General features: G+C 41.9%; 1 protein-coding gene across 1 annotated transcript in view; it reads left to right on the top strand.

Moving 5' to 3' along the window:
• The first annotated feature begins 349 nt into the window (after nt 1-349).
• The window catches only part of SLC35F4 (solute carrier family 35 member F4), a 226,633-nt gene continuing 207,583 nt past the window's right edge, over nt 350-19,399 (top strand). The window contains exon 1 of the mRNA XM_072761648.1: nt 350-618. Within this exon, the coding sequence (XP_072617749.1) occupies nt 516-618 (103 nt within the window). The 5' untranslated portion in view covers nt 350-515. The remainder of the gene's footprint in view (nt 619-19,399) is intronic.

Below are 19,399 nucleotides of genomic sequence, written 5' to 3'. Positions count from 1 at the left end.
CCTCCCTGAGCCCCCGCCACCATCTCACCGCGTTTCCTCCCAAGCCCCTGGCCGAGCATCCCTTCTGGCAGGTGGGGCTGGGGGGATGTCTGTCTGGGCTTCGGGGCAGGTGGGGCTGGGGGGATGTGTGGGCTTCGGGGAAGGGGCGCAGAAGGGTTAAGAGGGAGAGCCTGCGGCCAGGTGGGGCGCCCACTCCCGCGCCGGCTGCGGTGGGCGTCGGAGGTGAGGGGGCGCTGTTCGGGCAGCAGTGCGCCGGGCGGCGGGCGGCGGGCGGGATTGCTGCCAGGCTGACGGAGAGGCCGGCCCGAGTGGGGGCCGCTCCGCCGCCGCCGCCGCCGCCGCCGCCGCCGCTGTGATGCGGAGCCGGTGCTGCGCCGGGCGGTGGAGTCAGAGCCCGGGCGCGGGAGCACGAGCTGCAACATCAGCACCGGCGGCGGCGGCGGCGGCGGCGGCACCTGCTCCAGCTCCCGGGCCCCGCGCTGCGCTCGCCGCGGGGCCGCCGCCCGGCGCTCTCTATGGATGTCAAGGCGGCCCCCAACGGGGTGGCTACCATCGAGGACCGGATCCTGCGGATCACCGGCTACTATGGCTATTACCCGGGTTACTCCAGCCAGAAAAGTAAGACGCCGCGGGGCTGCCTCGCCCCAGGCGCCGGAGCGGGAGGGATGCGGGAGGGCGCGCCGTCCGGACACCTGCAGCCCCGCCGCTGCCGCTCGCGCTACGGGCCGGGCCGCGGGGCCGCCGGGGCAAAAAGTGCGTCCGCTGTCCTCGGTGCTGAACCCGCGAGACCACGCGGCCCGGGCGGTTGGCGCCCAAGAGTTAGTTCACGGAGCCTCGGGGTCGGCAGCGCAGGGAGGGACCCGATGCGCGCCCCTGACGGCCGTCGGCCGGCTCACCTCCGGCTTATTTACGACCCGAGGGGAGGCTGCCGTGGCTGTTTCATTAGCCGAAAGTCCTCCGCAGGCGCTGCGCTGCCCCCCCGCCCCCCGACCCGCTGGGTGCAGGGCTGCGGGCCGGCGCGGGACGCGCAGGCTGGGTAGGCTCGGGGGTGGGGCCGGCGGGGGCGGCCGAGCCAGACGTGGGTCCCGGCGCAGGCCGGCTCGGCTGTTCACCCGGGCTGTCCAGACGATGCCAGGGCGGGAATTACTCCTGCTAAAATGCCTTTGCGAGGTGCTCCAGCCGGGGCAGGCGGAGGACCTGCCCGGGTCTCCGAGCGCCGGCGCCGGAGCCCGGGAGCCCCTGCAAGCGCCTGGGGCTGGGGTGGGTGGGAGGGGGAGGCGCGCCGGGTCCCGCGCCCGCGCCCCCCGCCGCCCGCCGCCCGCCGCCCGCCGCCCGCCGCCCGCCGCCCGCCGCACGTCGCGGCTGCCCGGGAGCCCCGCAGGCTCCTGCGTTCCGCACAGGCGTTCTGCGGGCCGGGCCCGGTCGCGCGGCGCCGACGCCTGCACATTTCTGGAGCAGTTTTGGGGGGAGGGCGATGAGGTGCGCTCTACTCTGTCCCCCTCCCCCAACACACGAACCCACTGGCTATCTTTGCTGGAATTAGTTCAGCCAGGGACCGAGTGAAGCTCGTTTTTCTCCGAATTGGGGGACTAGTTGCGGCTTATTTCCCATGCAGGTGGGATTTCGCTTTTCCTCTATCAATGCACTTCTGTCGCAATAGATGGAGATTAATTGATGTTTTTGCTGTTATTTTTAACAGGAAACCTTGCAAGATCCTAGATGCATTTCTGATTGGTATTTTCCTGTGGCATTTTTTTGGTCTGATCAATGCTACAGCCTCTCTGAAGCAGACAAACCCTGACACCATAGACGAGAAAACACCCCCCCCCCCGTAACTTTCTCCCCCACTATGTTCCATCTCTATTTAATAACAATCCAAGAGCTTTGTTCTCCTAGAGATATTTTCTCGTTTAATATTTCATTTGGTTTCAGGAAAGGCCTGTCTGATTTGGATGGTTTCTGTCTAGCTGTTTTTAGAAGCTTACATTATTCATTTTCCATACAAAAGTAATTATATAGTGTTAGAATTTTCTGGAAAGAAAATAACACACTGTGGAATGCAGTTTGAAGCTTTTGTACTATAGACTCAGAAACTTCTCCCCTCCCCCCCCCTTGGCGAAGGGTTTCTTTTTTAACCCTAGAGACTGAAGTGGAAGCGCTAGTATACCATGTGGAGATTACTTGGATTTCACCTTTAAATATTTTAATTAGGAACAATGGGATTTTGGTTACTTAGGGAATGGAGAAGCTGTCTGTGAAATTACAGGACTCAGAGTAGTTTATTATTGTAATTTTTATAACAATGGAACTTTGGTTAATAAAGAAGAAACCAAATGGAATCCTGGAAAAGTGACATTTAAGATAAAATCATGTTCGTATTATCTTTTCGTACTGATTCAAATAACTGCTCATGTATCATTTGCAGTAGAATAATAGGCCAGAAAGAGGGAAGAGCATTGGCTGAGACAGTAAGTGAAGGTAAAAGGGACCTAGATACATTTGCCATAGTAATTTGTGATGGGCACTTACCTAACTTCAGGCTGCAGAGCTCAGTGAGGACAGCATCTCACAAGGACAGAGAATTACATGATAGTCAAATAACTTTCAGAATATTTGTGCTTTCAGAGGTAGAAAGAGATTGCCATTTTGCACAGTGAGAGACTAGGAGAGGAGAGAGCTGGAAGAGAGCCAGGCAGCCGAGCACCATGAAATAATCCTGCCCTTAATGCAGGCTTCAACTAGTAAACAAACACATTGAAGCAAACCAGTACAATATGGTCAATTGATTTAGCTGTTACCAGGAATGAGCAACAGCTTGGGGGAAGTCTGGAGGGATATATTTAGGAAAAGGCTATGGTGAGGAATATATGATATGTGAAGGATAGGTGACTTTCCCGTTTTCTGACTGGTCATATATGAGGCCTTAAGGATGATCTCTGGATATCTATGCCATTTACCTTTTTAGAGGTAGGTGGGCACTCGTCTATGAGAAAATGCAACAGTGATCAGCCTCCTATTAATGCATGCTGCTGCCATCCTTGGCAATCCACAAGAAATTCTGTTAGGCTGATATAAGAAACAAATATGTGTGTATGTGTATACATACATACACATATATATTATATAATTTATAGTATTTATGATATTATCAGGGTATGATATTATCAGGATAGTAATCAAGGTACAGAAATGATGGAAGCATTTGTCTAGTCTTGAGTTACTTACAGCCTGGTAACGGAAATAGATTCATCTGTTCAACAAGTGTTAATTGAGCACCTCCTATGTGTCAGGAATACATCCATGAACACAACAGACAAAAATGTTTTTCCTTTTTAGAGCTGAAGTTTCAGTGAGTGGAGACGGACAATAATAATGAACAAAGAAATAAATAATGTGGCATATTTCAAGGTGATAGGTGCTTTTAAAAATATCACAACATGGTAAAAAGAATGAAAAATTCTGAGGTGGGTAGGGATTGTGACAATTTTAAAGCATGGCAACTGGGTAGAAATTGTAGCAAGTTTTAAGTCAGGTGAGGCTGCACTGGGGAGATCACAACTAGGCAAAGCCTTGAAGTATGTGAAAAAGTTAGACATGTGGACATCTGGAAGTTGCTCCAGGTTGCACTGGGGAGATCACAACTAGGCAAAGCCTTGAAGTATGTGAAAAAGTTAGACATGTGGACATCTGGAAGTTGCTCCAGGGAACAGCCAATGCAAGGCTCTGAGGTGGAATGTGCCTTGCTAGAGAAAAAGCATAGAGCTTTTCCATGGCTGGAGTGGAGTGAACAACTGGGAGAGTGATTGGAGGTGAGGTCACCCTGGGTTCAGGGCTCAGGTAAAGTAGGGCCTTACTGGTCATTTTAAGTCCTTCAGCTGAGGAGCCTTTGTGGGGTTTTGACAAAGGAGTAATGTGACTTGTCTTATCAGTTTGACTGCTCTATTCAGGCAGGGGTGGAAGCAGAGAGATTAGTGTGTTATTGTAATAACTTCGGTGAGAGATGATGGTGCCTTGAACCAGAGTGGTAACAGTGCAGGTGGGAAGAGGTGGTCAGATTATACAGATATTTGAAATTAGAGCCAAACGGGGTTCCTGATGGATTGGATATAGCATCTACAGGACAGAGGATCAAAAAAATGATCTTATCTTTTCTGGTTTTACCAACTTTGAGTTGCCAGTAGCTGAAGTGTGGAAGACTTCGAGGTAGAGAAGCTTTAGGGGGTCAGGGGATAAGGATAATATTTTGGAAATGTTAAATGTAATGGGAGATGAAGTTTAGAGGAAATATCTGATTAGAGACATAAATTAGGGATTTTTCAGCACTTGGATGGTATTTGAAGCCTAAGACTGACAAAATCTCTAAGGAATGAATTTATGGAGAGAAGAAAAGAGGAATAAAGATTGAACCCTAGGGGCTCTCAGACATTAAGAGGCTGTGGAGAAGAAGAGAAACCACTAAGGGAGACCAAAAAGGAGCTCCCAGGGAGGTAAGAGGAAAACCAGGAGCATGTGATACCCCAGAAGCTGGTGAAGAGTTTTAAAGGGAAGAGATCAGCTGAGTCCTATGCTGCTGAAAAGTTAAGTAAAATGTAGACTGGTAACTGACCACTGACTTTGGCGATTGAAGATCAGTGGTGACCTTGACTAAAACCTTGACAAAGCAGATAGGTAGAATAAAAGGACTAGAATATGTATATGAGAGAATTAGAGAGAGGACTTGGAAATGTGAGTATAGAGAATTCTTCAAAGATTTTTGTGCAAGGGGAGCAGAGGAAATGGGGATAGTAGGATTAAGAAGTTTTATTTTTGATGGAAGAAATAACAGCATGTTTGCATGCTGTCATTTGCGAATGATTCAATAGAGTAACCAACAATGTTGGAGAGATAAGATATGGAGCCTATTGCCCAAGAGAAAGGACATTTCATGGATATAGGGCAGAGGAAGTGGGTGCAGGATCTGAAAGGTGGGTAACCAAGATGGTGGGGGGTCATTTGAGGTTCTCTTTGGTTGCTTTAGTTTTCTCCAAAGAGGAAGCAAGGAATCAACTGACAGTGAGGCCAGGGAAGGAGTGGTAGTGGTTGGAGGAGAGAGAAAGTGTGAATAATTAAGTAGGGAGAGTGAACAGCCTGGGGACATGCAGTAAGGTTGTCTGGCTGCCGCAGAGGGCCTGTTGTAAGCTTTTGGCCGCAAATTTAAAGTGAGAGCAGTCAGTAGGTTGTTGTAGTCACTGATACAATGAAGACATGGAGCAAGTGAAGGGAAGGATTTAACCAGAATTGCATATTGTCCAATGGGTTTAATAAAATAATAGGGGCAGGAGGGTAGTGACTAGAAGCAGGGAAGGTATTACTGTAGTAATTGACCACAGCATTTGAAGCTGGTAAGCAGAGGAGAGGAAATCAAGAAAATGACAGTGAGTAAAGAGGTGGTAGGATCAGTGGATTGCAGTCTCAGTGGGATCAAAGGGTAGTGGAAGTTAGCTGGAGGACAAGAGGTGATGGTCAGAGAGAGCGCTGTATGTTGTGAGAAGTTATTTCCATTAAGTCAAGGCAAAGGATAAATTAGTTTATATTTTACTATATTGCATACCTGATATTTTTGGGGTGAGCCTTCTTTTTGTGTTTGCAGAAGGAGGCAATATGCTGATGTGTAGTGAATTAAACCCTAGTGTTTTGGAGATTGATTCTAGTCTTAAACCTGCCAGGAACTGACTCCTTGATCTTCCCTGTGCACATCAGTTTCGTTGTTTGTAAAAGCACAGAAGTTGCTGCCTCAGAACAGCCATGCAGTGGGTCAGCTTCAACAGCTTTCAAAAAAGTTCCAACTTCCACGGAACAACCTTACTTGGTAATCCTTACCATGTTTACTTTGCTTCTCTTGACAACGCCTTCTATCTCAGAGGGTGACCAGTTGCCTCTCTTTGTTCTGTCTTTTGCACCTGTTGGCCTTTTGTTAGTGACCAGGTTCTGTGGTTGTTTACTGTTGGTAGCTGCAATAGTAAAATTTCTTCCCCTTGCTCTGATCCCAGTGTTGACCACCTTGTTCTCCAAAACAACTCTACCAAAGTCTGACTTTTCTGCCTTTCTTTTCTTTTTAAAAGATTTTATTTATTTATTCATGAGAGACACAGAGAGAGGGAGAGGCAGAGACACAGGCAGAGGGAGAAGCAGGCTCCATGCAGGGAGCCCAACATGGGACTCGATCCCGGGTCTCCAGGATCACACCCTGGGCCAAAGGCAGTGCTAAACCACTGAGCCACCTGGGCTGCCCCTCTTCTGGCTTTCTGACGTCTCTGACTGCTGCTATAGACTTAGCATGTCCCAAGGTTCCAGCTTCTGCTGTCTCTTCTCACCCAACTTTGCCTGAGCAAACTCATTCAATCCCATAGTTTCACCACCTCCTATGAGACTGTGTATCTGCATCCTTTTTTCCTGAACTGAGACCATTTCAAACTTCCTACTAGAATTCCTACCTGGATGTCCTCTAAGATGTCACGCATAAAACTAAATTCAGCAGTCCATCCTTAAAATATGCCTTTTCCTTCTTATTATGCCTTTTGGCTTCCAATATCTGCATCTAACCAATTGCCTGGAAACCTAGAGTCATCCTTAAACCTTTACCCTTTTTTCTTACCCTATATTCAGTTAGGAGGTCCTGTCTATTCTTCCCCAAATATGTGTTTTCTGTCTCTACTGACACTGCCTTAGTTCTATCCATCACATCTTTCCTCCAGCCTCAAACCCTTCTAATCCAGTATGCACACCTTAACAACATTTAATTTCCTAAAATGCAAAATCTGTTCATCTCACATCCCTGATCCAATGCCTGGAATAAATCTTCATTTTCTGTGTAATAAAGTCCAAACTCCTTAGCATGCCACAATCTGAGCCCAGCTTACATTGTTCTATTTTAGCACATATTTCCCCAACTAATTGCCAAAGTAATGCATGCTTAATGCAGAAAATCTGGAAGGCAGAGAAGCAAAGAGAGATTAAAACAAAACTACTCATAATTCCATCACCCAGAGGTGATTAGTATTAACATTTTGTTAACACAATCTTTTCAGTCGTTTTTGTATCCATAAACACATGCAAATTCTTTTTCTTTCATACTGAATGTTTCTCTCATTGGTCTGTATATTTTTAGTAAATGTAGTGTACTCATAGTCTTCCATTTATTCCAACACCTTAATCTACTGAAGTCATTGGATTTTTGGCAAAGTTTGTTTTTTGTTTGTTTTTAAAGATTTTATTTGTTTATTTAACAGAGAGAGAGAGAGCATATGCAGGGGAGAGGGAGAGGGGGAGAGGGAGAAGCAGACTTCTTGCTAAGCAGGGAGCTGGACTCTGGCTTGATCTCAAGACCTCAGGATCGTGACCTGAACCGAATGCAGACGCTTAACCGACTGAGTCACCGAGGTGCCCCTGTTTGTTTGCTTTTTAATTTCATAGCTCACATGGCCTCCATAGAACTTGGTCAGTATCTCATCAAGGAGCTTGTTGTTTTGATAATATCATTGTCTCCATGCTCTTTCTGCGCCTCAGTGCCTTTTTACACTATAGCCAGACAGCTTCCTCTCCGTGTGTCTCCTTCATCACTCTTTGGAAAGTTCCTATTTATCTTTAAAGGCTAAGTTGAAACGTGCTGTCCTCTGTAAAGCTTCTTGATTGCTCCAGGCTGGGTTAATCCTCCCGCTGTGTTCCTATAATACTGTGTACTCACCTCTGCTCCTGCGTTTAGCACACTATTTTCAGCTGTTTACTTTACACAAGGCTCTCTCACCCACAGAGCTTGGGGAGGGCAGGGACTTACCTTTATTTATTTATTTTCCTCTTAGGCAAAGTGTCTAGTACATTCTGGGTGCTCAATAAAGTTTATTGTACTAGTGGATGAATGATTATAGTTTCCTTTGAAGAAATTGGCGAGTTAATTGTTTTCACACAGAAAAAGAAAGAGTACACGATGGTAGCAATTGGAGGGAAAGAAAAAATATACCAGCTAAGAATAGATGTGCCTATTCAGAGAATGAGAATGAGAATACACCAAATGGTATTTTGTGATCCCTTTACCTTTGTGGTTGTAACTTCTGCATTTTCATCCTTCTTACTTCATCACATTTTCTGTGCTTAAATGGGGGCAAAGGCTTTTTTTTTCTTTTTAATACAGAGTAGTACAAGTTACTAGAATTAGAGATACAATGTGGTCCTTCCCCCACTCCCCTTTGAAATGATTGCTATTGGTTTTCATGGTATAATACATAATACTTAAGCACTTTAACTGGAGTAATGTTAAAAATTGTAAAGTTACTCCACTCTAATGGAGTAGGTTATAAAATTGTCTCTTCCTAGTGAAATGAATGCAATAAATATTTCTCCTAGTTTGTATTTTGTTTTACCTTAATAAGCTTGGTTTGTAAACAGTTATAAATAATTACCATTGATATGTGGTATTGAGAAGTCTTTGTAATATAGTTTTTAACTGTAATGTATAAGGGCTATGTTGATACTGAATATTATTGTGTGTGTTATTAATGTTGGATAAAGTCATTTTTACAATGCTTCTTTTGGTGTGTATTTTTCATTTAAAATATAAATTTACATGTAAATTGGGTATTTGTATTATAAAATACCATTACTACTACTACTACTACTAGCTAATACGTGGTTTAACATTATAAAGTAAATCGCAGATTTACTTTCTTGAGAAAGCCTATCTAAGGCCTGTTTGAGGCCATGAGGCCATGAGGCCTAATGCAAAGACATAACGATCCTGTTCTACTACTTTTTATAAGGCCTTTCAGACTTGCACAAGTATAACGGGGCACCTGGGTGGCTCAGTAGGTTGAACATCTAACCCTTGATTTCGGCTTAGGTCATGATCTCAGGGTCTTGGTATCAGGCTTCGCAGTGGGGAATTTGTTTGAAAATTCTCTCCTGTTCCTCCCCCTGCTCTCTCTCTGTCTCTCTCTTTCTCTAATAAATAAATAAATATTTAAAAAGAAAACTTGCATAAGTAACTTAACTCTTCTGATCAACAATTTTGTTTCTGTAAAATGGGAATAATAGTTTTTTTGTAGGTCATTGGGAGGATTATGTAAGATAATGTATACAGAATGTCTGGCACAATGCCCTGTTCAATATATGAAAGCTGTTAATGATTATGGAGGAAACCAGTAGAATTGGTTTCATCATCAGAGAGGCTTGCTCCCTTTTTCCTGGAAAATAAGTGACTTACCACTTTTTCCCCTCCCATATGCAGCATTGTATTTTGAATTGTTATTGAAAGTTGTGTTATAGCCTGTTAAAGATCATTTACAAATTATCCAACTTCACAATGGTTTTTATTTTTGGATGTTGCCTTCCATTCCTTATCCACTTGTGGCTTGTCTGGTGCTATAATTGAAAGGGGCAGTATGTAACACTTACCTGGATTGCCCCTAAGGATAGTTTAAAATGGGCTGGAGGCCATTTGTGATGAGGTTATTCCCAGTGGGTTGATCTAAAAGAGAGGAGACAAATCTAGGGCCTATGAGTGACAGGATGGCTCTGCATGTCTGGAGATACAAAATGCAGACCTCAAAGTAGAAGGGAGTGCAGAGCGGTGCCAGGGATGTGGGAGTATAGTGAAGAGAGAGTGGGGGAGGGGAAGTATGAAATCCCATTTGAAGATGGTTAGCATGCGATGGGGGCAAGTAGGGTTAGACTGGACTGGGAGGGCAAATAGGTGAAGAGGAAGTGAAGGTGGAAGATTAATTTGGAGCCAGTGGGTTGGAAGTTACAATGTTTCTTTAATATGCTGAGTCTTAAAGGGACAGTTCCTTTTTATACAGCAATAAATGTAACAGTATTTTATGTTCTACTTTAAAAAATACATCATTGTGTTATAAACACATTATATATTTCTACATAATCTTTGGAGTTAATTTTTTTAAGTCACAAAGTGTTAATTATTTACAGATCCAGAAGAATATAGAGAAAACAGAAAATAATCTTGTCATTGTAACTACTGTTATTTTGGCTAATTTCCTTCTTCCTAATGTGTATGGGGCCTCACTTCCTGACAAATATAAACTATAGTGTAGTCATAATTCTGATATATACACAATTTTGTGCCCTGCTTCTCTTCCGCTTAATATTTTAGGATAAGCATTTTTAATTTTGTTGCACTTCTCTGTTTTGAGAGGCTGGAATTAGATTCTCCTCGCAGAGATCTTGCCTTAAAATTTTTGTGCAAGCTGGTTCTCAGTTATTTGAGACTAAATAAAATGGAGAGATCTGAAGCGTTCATGAGGGCTTGTCTTCTAGTTACAAGATTCCATTTGAACAGGCTTAAGTAAAAACGAGTGATTGAAGGGATACTGGTCGTGTTCCATGGATTTTAGGGGCAAGGGTAGGGTGGTATAAGCTAGCATCAGGTCCTGGAGTGTGATAGGGAAAATAGGAAGCCCTCTTTCTCTGCTTTTCATCTCTTTTTTCTGGCACATGTTCTCCATTCTTGTCTCTTCCTGCAGGCTGGCTTTCTCAATTTCCTTGTCCAAATGGTTGAAAATAGCCTCTGCCAGCAGTTCCAGTGTTTACGTGTCCTCTATTCAAGAGAGCAGACAGATTGAGCAAGAATCTCTTACTTCTAAATTCAGATTCCCGGAGAAAGGGACTCTTTGGCCCAATTTGTGTCAAGTGCACACTCTTGATTCTATTGACTGTGGTGGTTTGGGGTAGGGTCAAGTTACCCAATCATGTTGCCAGAAACTCTCTCCTGTAACCCTTTTGACTGCAGGGGAAAATATTGTTTCCAGAGAAGAGGGGCAATTGGCTGGACAGTCCACTTAATAGCTATTTGGTTCACAGAGTTTTGCATAAAAAAGCTTTTTGTATCAAATCATAGACTTCTGTCAAGATCCAGTCTTTTCTTTCTTCTGATTCTGATCTCTTTTTAGAGTATATCTCAATAATATTTAGTGAAGTTAAAGATACTATATTCCTACAAACTAAGGAGATCCAAGTGTCTGTTGAGAGTATAAGTCCCTAGGGCCTTCTGTTTAAAAGAACCCAACTAGTACTGCAGACTACTTACTAAGTTTTATTGAAGTGCTACCACTTACATCAAGTTTGGAAGATATATTTCATTTTTTAGGTCAGATAGGCCAACATACCAGTTACTTCTATAGTAATTGAGGATGACGTTTAACATTATATATTTTAAACAGGCATTGAAAATTACACTTTTCTGCAGTCCAGGATTTTCTATATTTAGTCCTGGGCTAATGCCAAGATGGTACTAGTGAGGTGTCAATAATGATTTTGTGGTCTTAAAACCAGACATACTAAGAATTCTTCATCTCTTGTGAAAGCTAGGATTCCCAAGGGGGTAAGAGCTGCAGACTTTAGCTGCTGATACCTTGATAAGCTCCAAATCATTGGACTTTGGTGTCTTTCTTGTGTTTTTGTTCATACCTATGTTTAATCATAGTCATTCTGGAGGAAAGGTCCAGATTGAGTGATTTGGGAGCCCTTTTGAGACACCATCTTCCTTGCAAGTCTTATGGTGGCAGGTTCTAAAGAAGCAATATATATAATCTAGGATGACATGATTATTTACCAGGGATTTTTTTAGAACAAATATAGTTAGAAGTTGAGAACTTTTTCTTTCTCATTATTTTTTATTATTATTTTTCCTTATTATTTTTTTAATGTGGGCACTTGAGCAGGAGCTTCTTGTCATACTCCTAGTTTACAACCATCATGATCTTTTGAAAGCAGCAATTGGATCATTCTTCTGGTTAAAGTCTTTAGTGGCTTTCCATATCTCTTTGGAAAACTATAAAAACTTAAACCCAGACTATAAGGAAGACGTTACAGAGTCCAGTTCTTCAGATGGTAACACTCTTCCATGCTGTGATTATGCTTTAGGCATAAAGGTGTGTGTTCCTAGCCCTTTCTTTCCTCCTGGCTGGCAAACATGCTCTTCCTTACTCCTCATGCTGCTGACTGGCTCCTAGCCATCCCTCATGTCTCATATTAAGTGCCACTGCTTCAGAGAGGCCTTTCTAGCTTTGCACCTCTCTCCTCTGTACTTTTCCTTTACAGTGCTTACTACAAACTGCAGTTACAATTTATGTTGATTGCTGTGACTGTTTAATGGTCTTCTTGCCCACTAGTCTCTTAGCTCCCTAAGGAAAGGGATGGATCCATTTTGTTCAGCACCATGTGCCCAGCATACAAAATGGTGCCTCTGCACTCCATAAATATTTGTTGAATATGTGATCAAGCCTTGTTAAAGATTTCAAGCAGAGTTTTTGCAAAACATCATCTCTTTGAAATATTTTTCAATTTACAGAAAAGTGGCTAAGATAATACAAAGAATTACTGTATGTCCCTCACCCATTTTCCCCATTGTTATCATTTCATATGACCAGTGTAAATTTGTCAAAACTAAGAAACCAGTGTTGATACATTACTGTTAGTTAAACTCAGGCTTTATTTGGATTTCACCAGTTTTTCCATTAAGGTTCTCTTTCTGGTCCAGGATCTGGCCTGACACATTGCATTCAGTTGTCATGTTTCTTAAGGAGGCTTCTAATGCATCATACTTGGAAAGATAATTTCAGTTTTATAGGAATTTCCTCATCAACTTCTTAGGACTTGGGTCAGATCACATTTGAAAACTTAACTACTAGTTTACAAGGTGATAATGGATTAAAATCATGTTAGAAATCACCTATGACTTGACATGGTAATTATGTACTATCTTGAAGGACTACTCCATAGCGTAGAGCGGTAGTCATTAGTGTTTCTAATGTTTCTATCTAATGTTTCTATTAGTGTTTCTAGTGTTTCTATCCTTTAACATTCTGGGGGGCACAGAAATCTTTGAAAATCTAGATAAAGCTATAAATTACCCCCTTCTCCCAAAGTACACATATATGCCAAATGTTTTCATGCAGCTTATTTTATTACCCTGGAAATTTATTACTTCACAGGAATGGGTTATAAAGATGATAATTCTGATGAGTTGTGTCTGTTTTTCTATTTTATAGAATGTGTACAAAATTTAATGGCAATGTCTGGAAAAATTGAAATAGTCCAAATTTGTTAACTAAAATAGGGATGAGGTTCAATTTTATTCAAAAGTGAATTTTAGTGAGAAAGCTCTTGTCATCTGGATTGAATAAGAAGCGGAAATTTTGGAGTGGTTTTAGGCATGGGAATCATCATTTCATATGCACTCAAGTCAATGAGGTCATCTTTGAGGTGAGATCTGCATCATCCATGCTGTCTTTGACAGCAAAGAAAGGATGATGAATTTGTGTTTCGATTTTAAGGTTGTCTAAGCATAATTAGCTTTCAAATATATCCGGCAGTGTATCTAGATACTCCAAGACTGTTTATCTGCACTGAAATTTCATGACACAGTGTCACTCTGGATCCTTTACTTTCCCGAGGAGCTGTGTTTCCAGAAGAACTTGTGGTTTTCAGCTGCATTATAATAATGACTTTAAAGCTTTCAATGACACAGTCTGTCATGTTTATATCTATAAAGTAAGCAAAGTGAAAAATGAACTTCTCCTTCCTGAAGTGACTATTCCAAGGATGGGCTTCCCTTTTCTCTCAGAGGTGACACAAATGTCTTCCCAAATGTCACTCAAAGATTTCAAGTCATGGTTTCTGGAAAGACATTAGCTTCCAGGTAGTCAAGAAGATTTCTACATTCTCTTTACTGGTTTTGATGCAATTGACTTTTAAGCACTAGGCAAAGTTTTCTGTGGCATCATTGACAATATTTTGGATGCTACTGCATGCTGATGTGTAAGGCAGCAAGTTATACTGATATGCAAACTTCTTTTATCACCAAAGCAGCACAACCTACTTTTTTCCCCAGGTACAGTTTGTTTGACATGGCAAACTTTCATGTTTCCCAAAAAGCTACAGGCTAGGCATTCTCCTTAGATGATATTCATATACATACAGAAAATTGAGTGGGAAGCATTGTGAGACAAAACAGTTATTTGCTAAAGGGAAATAGCATAGCTGCTGGCATCTTCAATGTTTGCAGCAAAATTGTGGCAATAAACAGCTTGAGGAGAAGACTTTATTTATTTGATAAAGGCACCACTTCCATTTTATCCCCTGCTTCAGACCACAAACCAGTTTATCCTTTTCCAAGGCACACTGGTTCCCAAAGTCTCCCCAGGATGAATTTGGCTAAAAGAAAACTCAACTGATACTGGCTTAAGCAGTAAGGAAATTTATCCCCTTGCAGGAAGCTGGGGCGGGGACCGGGGGCGGGGGGGGGGGGGGGGAGAGGGCGTGGCTAACTTAATGGCTTATGCTATAATGAAGTACCCAGACTCTAGTGTTTTTCATCTCTTGTGTGTTGTACTTTGCAGGACATTTTCTTGACTTTATTTTAAAACTCTTTTATTAACTTTTTCTTACTTAAAGTTTCATTTAAAGTTGTAATAGCTTTCTTTTGTTTTCCTAATATTTCTTTTAAACATACAGCATCTTGTTCTTGTTTATAGATATGTAAAGTTCTCTAGTTATAAGCTCCTCTTATTCCTTGAGGATATTACTAATATGTTTTGTTTTGTTTTATTCTCTTGAATGGGCTGCTTTTTCCAGGATGCTTTTTTAACAGTTTTTATGATTGTTAGCACATACTTGGAATTCTGTGATTTTTGTTTACCTGCTTATATTCTAGAATGGAGGGCTCCAAAACTATTTGGAATCTGTGGGAATGGTTAAGGAGGTCAAGAACCATGGAGGGTCTTATACCACTTGCAAACTAAGAAGTCAGCCTGTTGCAGTTTCATTGATGCTAGCAGAAGACATAAGGCTCCTGGGTCAGAGACAAAGGACTATTACTTACAGTCCAGCATGGAATGTGAGCTTCATACTCACCATGATTCCCTTTGCTCCCTAAGTTCCACAGGGAGAAGATGGAGCACAGCAAGGTAGATCCTCATTATTATAGTCGGTTTGTGTCACAGCTGAGGACTCCTCAGCCTAGGAAATCCCAATGATTTATAATGGCCTGTACACAAACCTTTCCAACCTTTGCTTCAGAGCGAGATGTTTGCAAACAAACCTGCCTCTCTTCTAGAGGGAGACATTATCTGTATCTTCCAAACTCTTCACGATACAGGGACTTGAAAAAGGTAGTCCAGAACGAAAAGCTGTCAGGTTCTGCACAAGATCTTCAGAAATGAAAGACCTATGGAGACTTGTCTCCCAACTGGAGCTTGTCTTTTATGATTTTATTTCAAATAGCTGTGCTGTTTCCTTGGGAACATTCAAAATCATTTTCTTAAGATCTGTTCCTTTGAATCATAGAAGGCTTTTCTAATCTCTTGGTTGGCTGCTAACATTTTGGGAATCAAGTAGGAAAGAAGTTCGGGCATCTCTGTGAGTGGTGTACATACATTCACTTAATTCCTCCATGATTTTGGTATGGTACTCCATCTTCAGCCATGCTTGGTGTTCCTGTAGACTCCTGTTTGGGCCTTTCCAGAGAGTAAAGCCTGGCATTTGGTAGGGTTAAGGGAGGCAGAATCAAATTCTGTACGTACGGAGTGAGCGGTGGGGATTAAGAAGCCTGATGGCTTCTTAAACAGACTAAACGAAGGCTGCTGATTTTAGCCTCACTAGCATCCCTTTTATATGTTGTGAGTCGACTAATATCTACTTTCCTCTGCCCTCAGTTTAGGTTTTAGTTTTCTCAGGCCAGAAAAGTCATTTACTATTTGCTAGCTCCTTAATTGTCATTATTATCTTTGCTCTTGATTCTGTAGATTTATGCCTTTAAGAAATTCACATATTGTCATTTTAGTGGAATTTCCTGAAAGAACAGATAAAGATGTGTTTATTCAACCTGCCATCTTTACCAGGAAGTATCATTGTCCTTTCTATTTCTATTTTTGAAATCTTCCAACTTAAACTAGATCTACTGTAGACCAAGATAAATGTCATATTCATAGTAATGGAGTGCATTATCGTGATTTCCTCCCAGCGGGAAGCTATTTTAGATGTCATAACATGGGGGCAAACAACATTGTGCATGATCTGTTTCTTGATCTGAATATTGGTTTCACAAATGTATTTACCTTATGAAAATATCATCAAGCAGTGCATTTCAGGTCTGTGTAATTTTCTGTGTGGCTGCTACATTGCAATAAAAAGTTTTCATTAAAAATTATATATAACATGATTGTATATCATAGCATTCCGGTCTGTTTTACCCTTATTTTTAATAAATGTTGAATAATAACTTTAAACTATCTTCCAAATTTTCAAAGTAACATAAATAAAATAAATAAATAATTACTTTTGTGGGTTCCCCTTTCATTAACCCCCAAATATGTCCCCTGATCCCTTACCAGTATGAGGAAAGTGGTTCTCAAATACTTTGCTGCATATTAGAAACAACTGGGAGTTCTAAAGACTATCCCAATGCCAAGGCTGCATTACATTCCAATTAAAGCAGATTATCTGGGATTGAGACTCAAGCATCAGTACCTTTTAACACTCCCCTGAGTCCACTGAACAGCCAAGGCTGTGAACTTAGGTGTAGAACACCACTTCTCAAACTGCCTGCGGTAAAGAACCAGTTTGTATTTTTAAAATTCCAACTCATTATAGATGAAAACTCTTGCAAAATCAAGCACACATGGGGTAGCACTGATTCCTCAGACCCCGGAATATTCTTTCTCTTTCCTAGCACTCAATCTCTTTCCTAGATTGAGTATCCATATCGGCCCTCTCAGTCATTTTGGAGACTGAAGAGGATTTGGATTGAGGCCTATAGTATGTGCTCCCACTCATTCTCTACAGCCCTGCTGATACATTGCATCTACTCTAATACATCTTTGGCTCTGAAAGCATGGAGTAAAAACCATTGTGAAGAACTCATGGCTTCATTTGAGGTTTTTTTCAAATATTATTTTCCTTCAGGGATATAAATTCAAGGAAAACTCTTGGCTACTAAAACCTTAATACGTGATCTCATGTATGTTTGCAGTGGATCTAACCTATAAGTTGTATGGACAAGTGAATTTTAGGGAAAACCCCACTTAACAAAGCTCTCAGGAGCTTTGTTCTCAGTGACTTTGCACCTTACACTAGAATGCAGAGAAAACTCTTCCGATACTGGGGCTGGAATCTTCAAAGGACAAGTGGGGTTTCACTTGGAGGCCTGTGGGGGCTGCCTAGTGTTTGTAGGACCCAATGAGAGGAAGTGGGCTGCTGTAATTTGCTATCCCTAGATACTTGGTTCAGTAGTCTGGGAGTATGGAAAATTTACTCATGTGGAAGGGAGCCCATTAGATTTATGAAGCATGGGATGGAGAGTGAGGTTTGGAATCTGTGGGACACTCATCTTGGGGAGGAGTTCAGAATGAATCACATGAATATTTTTATGATGACATCTAATCCCCTTCCCTTTAGGAGATTATTTTGATGGTGATACAGTTGAATTCAGGTTGAAGCAGATTTTCTGATTAACATGTTCTAAGACATCTCTAATTTTTTTTCCCATCTAAATACTGCTCACCTGTTTCAGAGAAGATGACACACTTATGCTTATTAGACAACCAAAGGCCACACCAGATGTTGTTAATTGCACTCTAAGTCCCTTGTGTGGCTTTTAATAAAGCTGTCTTCAATGGCCTTATTATTCATCTTGACTTGTGTTACATTCTCATTATATTTGCCGGGAGTGTAGAATTTCACGGTGGCTCTCCTATGTGTAACCTAAGTCTGACTCTCAGAAAGGAAGCAGAAAGGAAGAAGAGGATATGCTTGACTTTGGACTTGGGTACCCTTCCCAACTCAAGTTTGGTTACTTGATAAGGGAAGGAAAATGGAGGCAATGTGTCTAACTTACTTGTTTATAGATTTTATCTTCTTTAAAGTTTTACACATGTAAAGCTCATGCATGTAAAACATCCAGCACACCTAGCATCTGACCCATGAAAGCTTATTAGGAACAAAAAGCAGGAATGAGAATCTCAACATATGCTATAACATAAGAAGTTGGTTATAGTGTGATTTTTAATAGAAAATTGTACCCAAATATGTACTATGTACAGCCATGGTGAATTGTACTGGATGTAAGGCTGGACTTTGTGCAGAGTAATCTTTGAAGATGGAGTAAAGATGAAGTGTTTCTGAGATTTAAATTGAGCACTTTGAGAGAAATAGCAAGGGCTTTAACTTCTAGCACAACAAAGGATTGAGGCTATGAATTCTGAATAGTACTACTACGATTATCTGACAGTTGTGTAGCATTTTAACACCTTACATGGCAATAAAATATAGGATTTCATGAAAACTCACAGCCTTTCTGTGAGGGGGGTGTTATTATCACTATGCTACAGATGAGGAAGTTGAGGTCAGAGAGGTTACCTCACTCCGGGGTACAGCTACCAGGAATCAGGGCTAGAGTTTGAGCCTAGAATTGTCTGCCTCCCAAAGCCATACTCTCTACTAGAGAGAGTAACAAGAAGTCAAAATGGTAAAATTCAGATCTTCCCATGACTCAGCTCTCCCACCTCTTCCTGAAGTCATGGAAGAAGATAATACACTTCTGCTCCTTTTTAGGAGTGCTTGTAACTTGCAATGCACAGTGTTGGTAAAGGGTTTGCTCTCTGAACCTAAGCAGGGCCTCTCCCTCTCCTCCAGGTTTGAATTTTACCTCAAATGGATGCTGCACCTGAAGGTTCTTTTTGGAAAGAGGAGAGATGATTAAGATGGCCTTAAGAATCATACTGTGTGTGTGTGTGTGTGTGTGTGTGTGTGTGAGAGAGAGAGAGAGAGAGAGAGAGAGAATGAGAGAGAGAGGGAGAGAGAGAGAGGAAGGGAGAGAGAAAGAGAGAGGAAAAGAGGGAGATTTAGATACTTTTACTGAGGCTCAACTGGTATCTGGAATCTCCTCCTTTTCTAGAGACAGAGAGGAGAAAGGCAGTGGAGAAACAAGTAGAGACTAACCGCCCCCCTTCTTAAGCCCTCAAGATTTTACCTGGGTATTTGAAGGCCTATCTTTATGCTCACACTGCAGATAACTTGCTTTCAGAAGGCAGCTTTTCCTCTTGAAGATTCTTTATTTCTTGCATCCACAAGTTAAAAAAAGAAATAAGCCTTATTAAGGGGATGAAAGGAGAAGACATTGCCTATTCCTGTGGTGAATTATAGATGTCTATAGTTTTGAGTCCTTTGTGCATGGCATGGTATCTGAGAACAGTATTTGTGGAATTTTTGACTATACATCTTAGCTGTCAATGCTTGTTCTAATATCTAATGAAATTTCTCTAGTTATAGCTTAAATCACTGGAATGTGGATACTGGTGTTACTGTTGTCCTTTTCAGAAAAAGGAGCCCAATACTACTTTAATATTGACTCTAT

Source organism: Vulpes vulpes, chromosome 6, assembly GCF_048418805.1.
Source record: "Vulpes vulpes isolate BD-2025 chromosome 6, VulVul3, whole genome shotgun sequence".
Taxonomy (NCBI): Eukaryota; Metazoa; Chordata; class Mammalia; order Carnivora; family Canidae; genus Vulpes; species Vulpes vulpes.
This window is presented reverse-complemented; position numbering and strand designations above follow the sequence as displayed.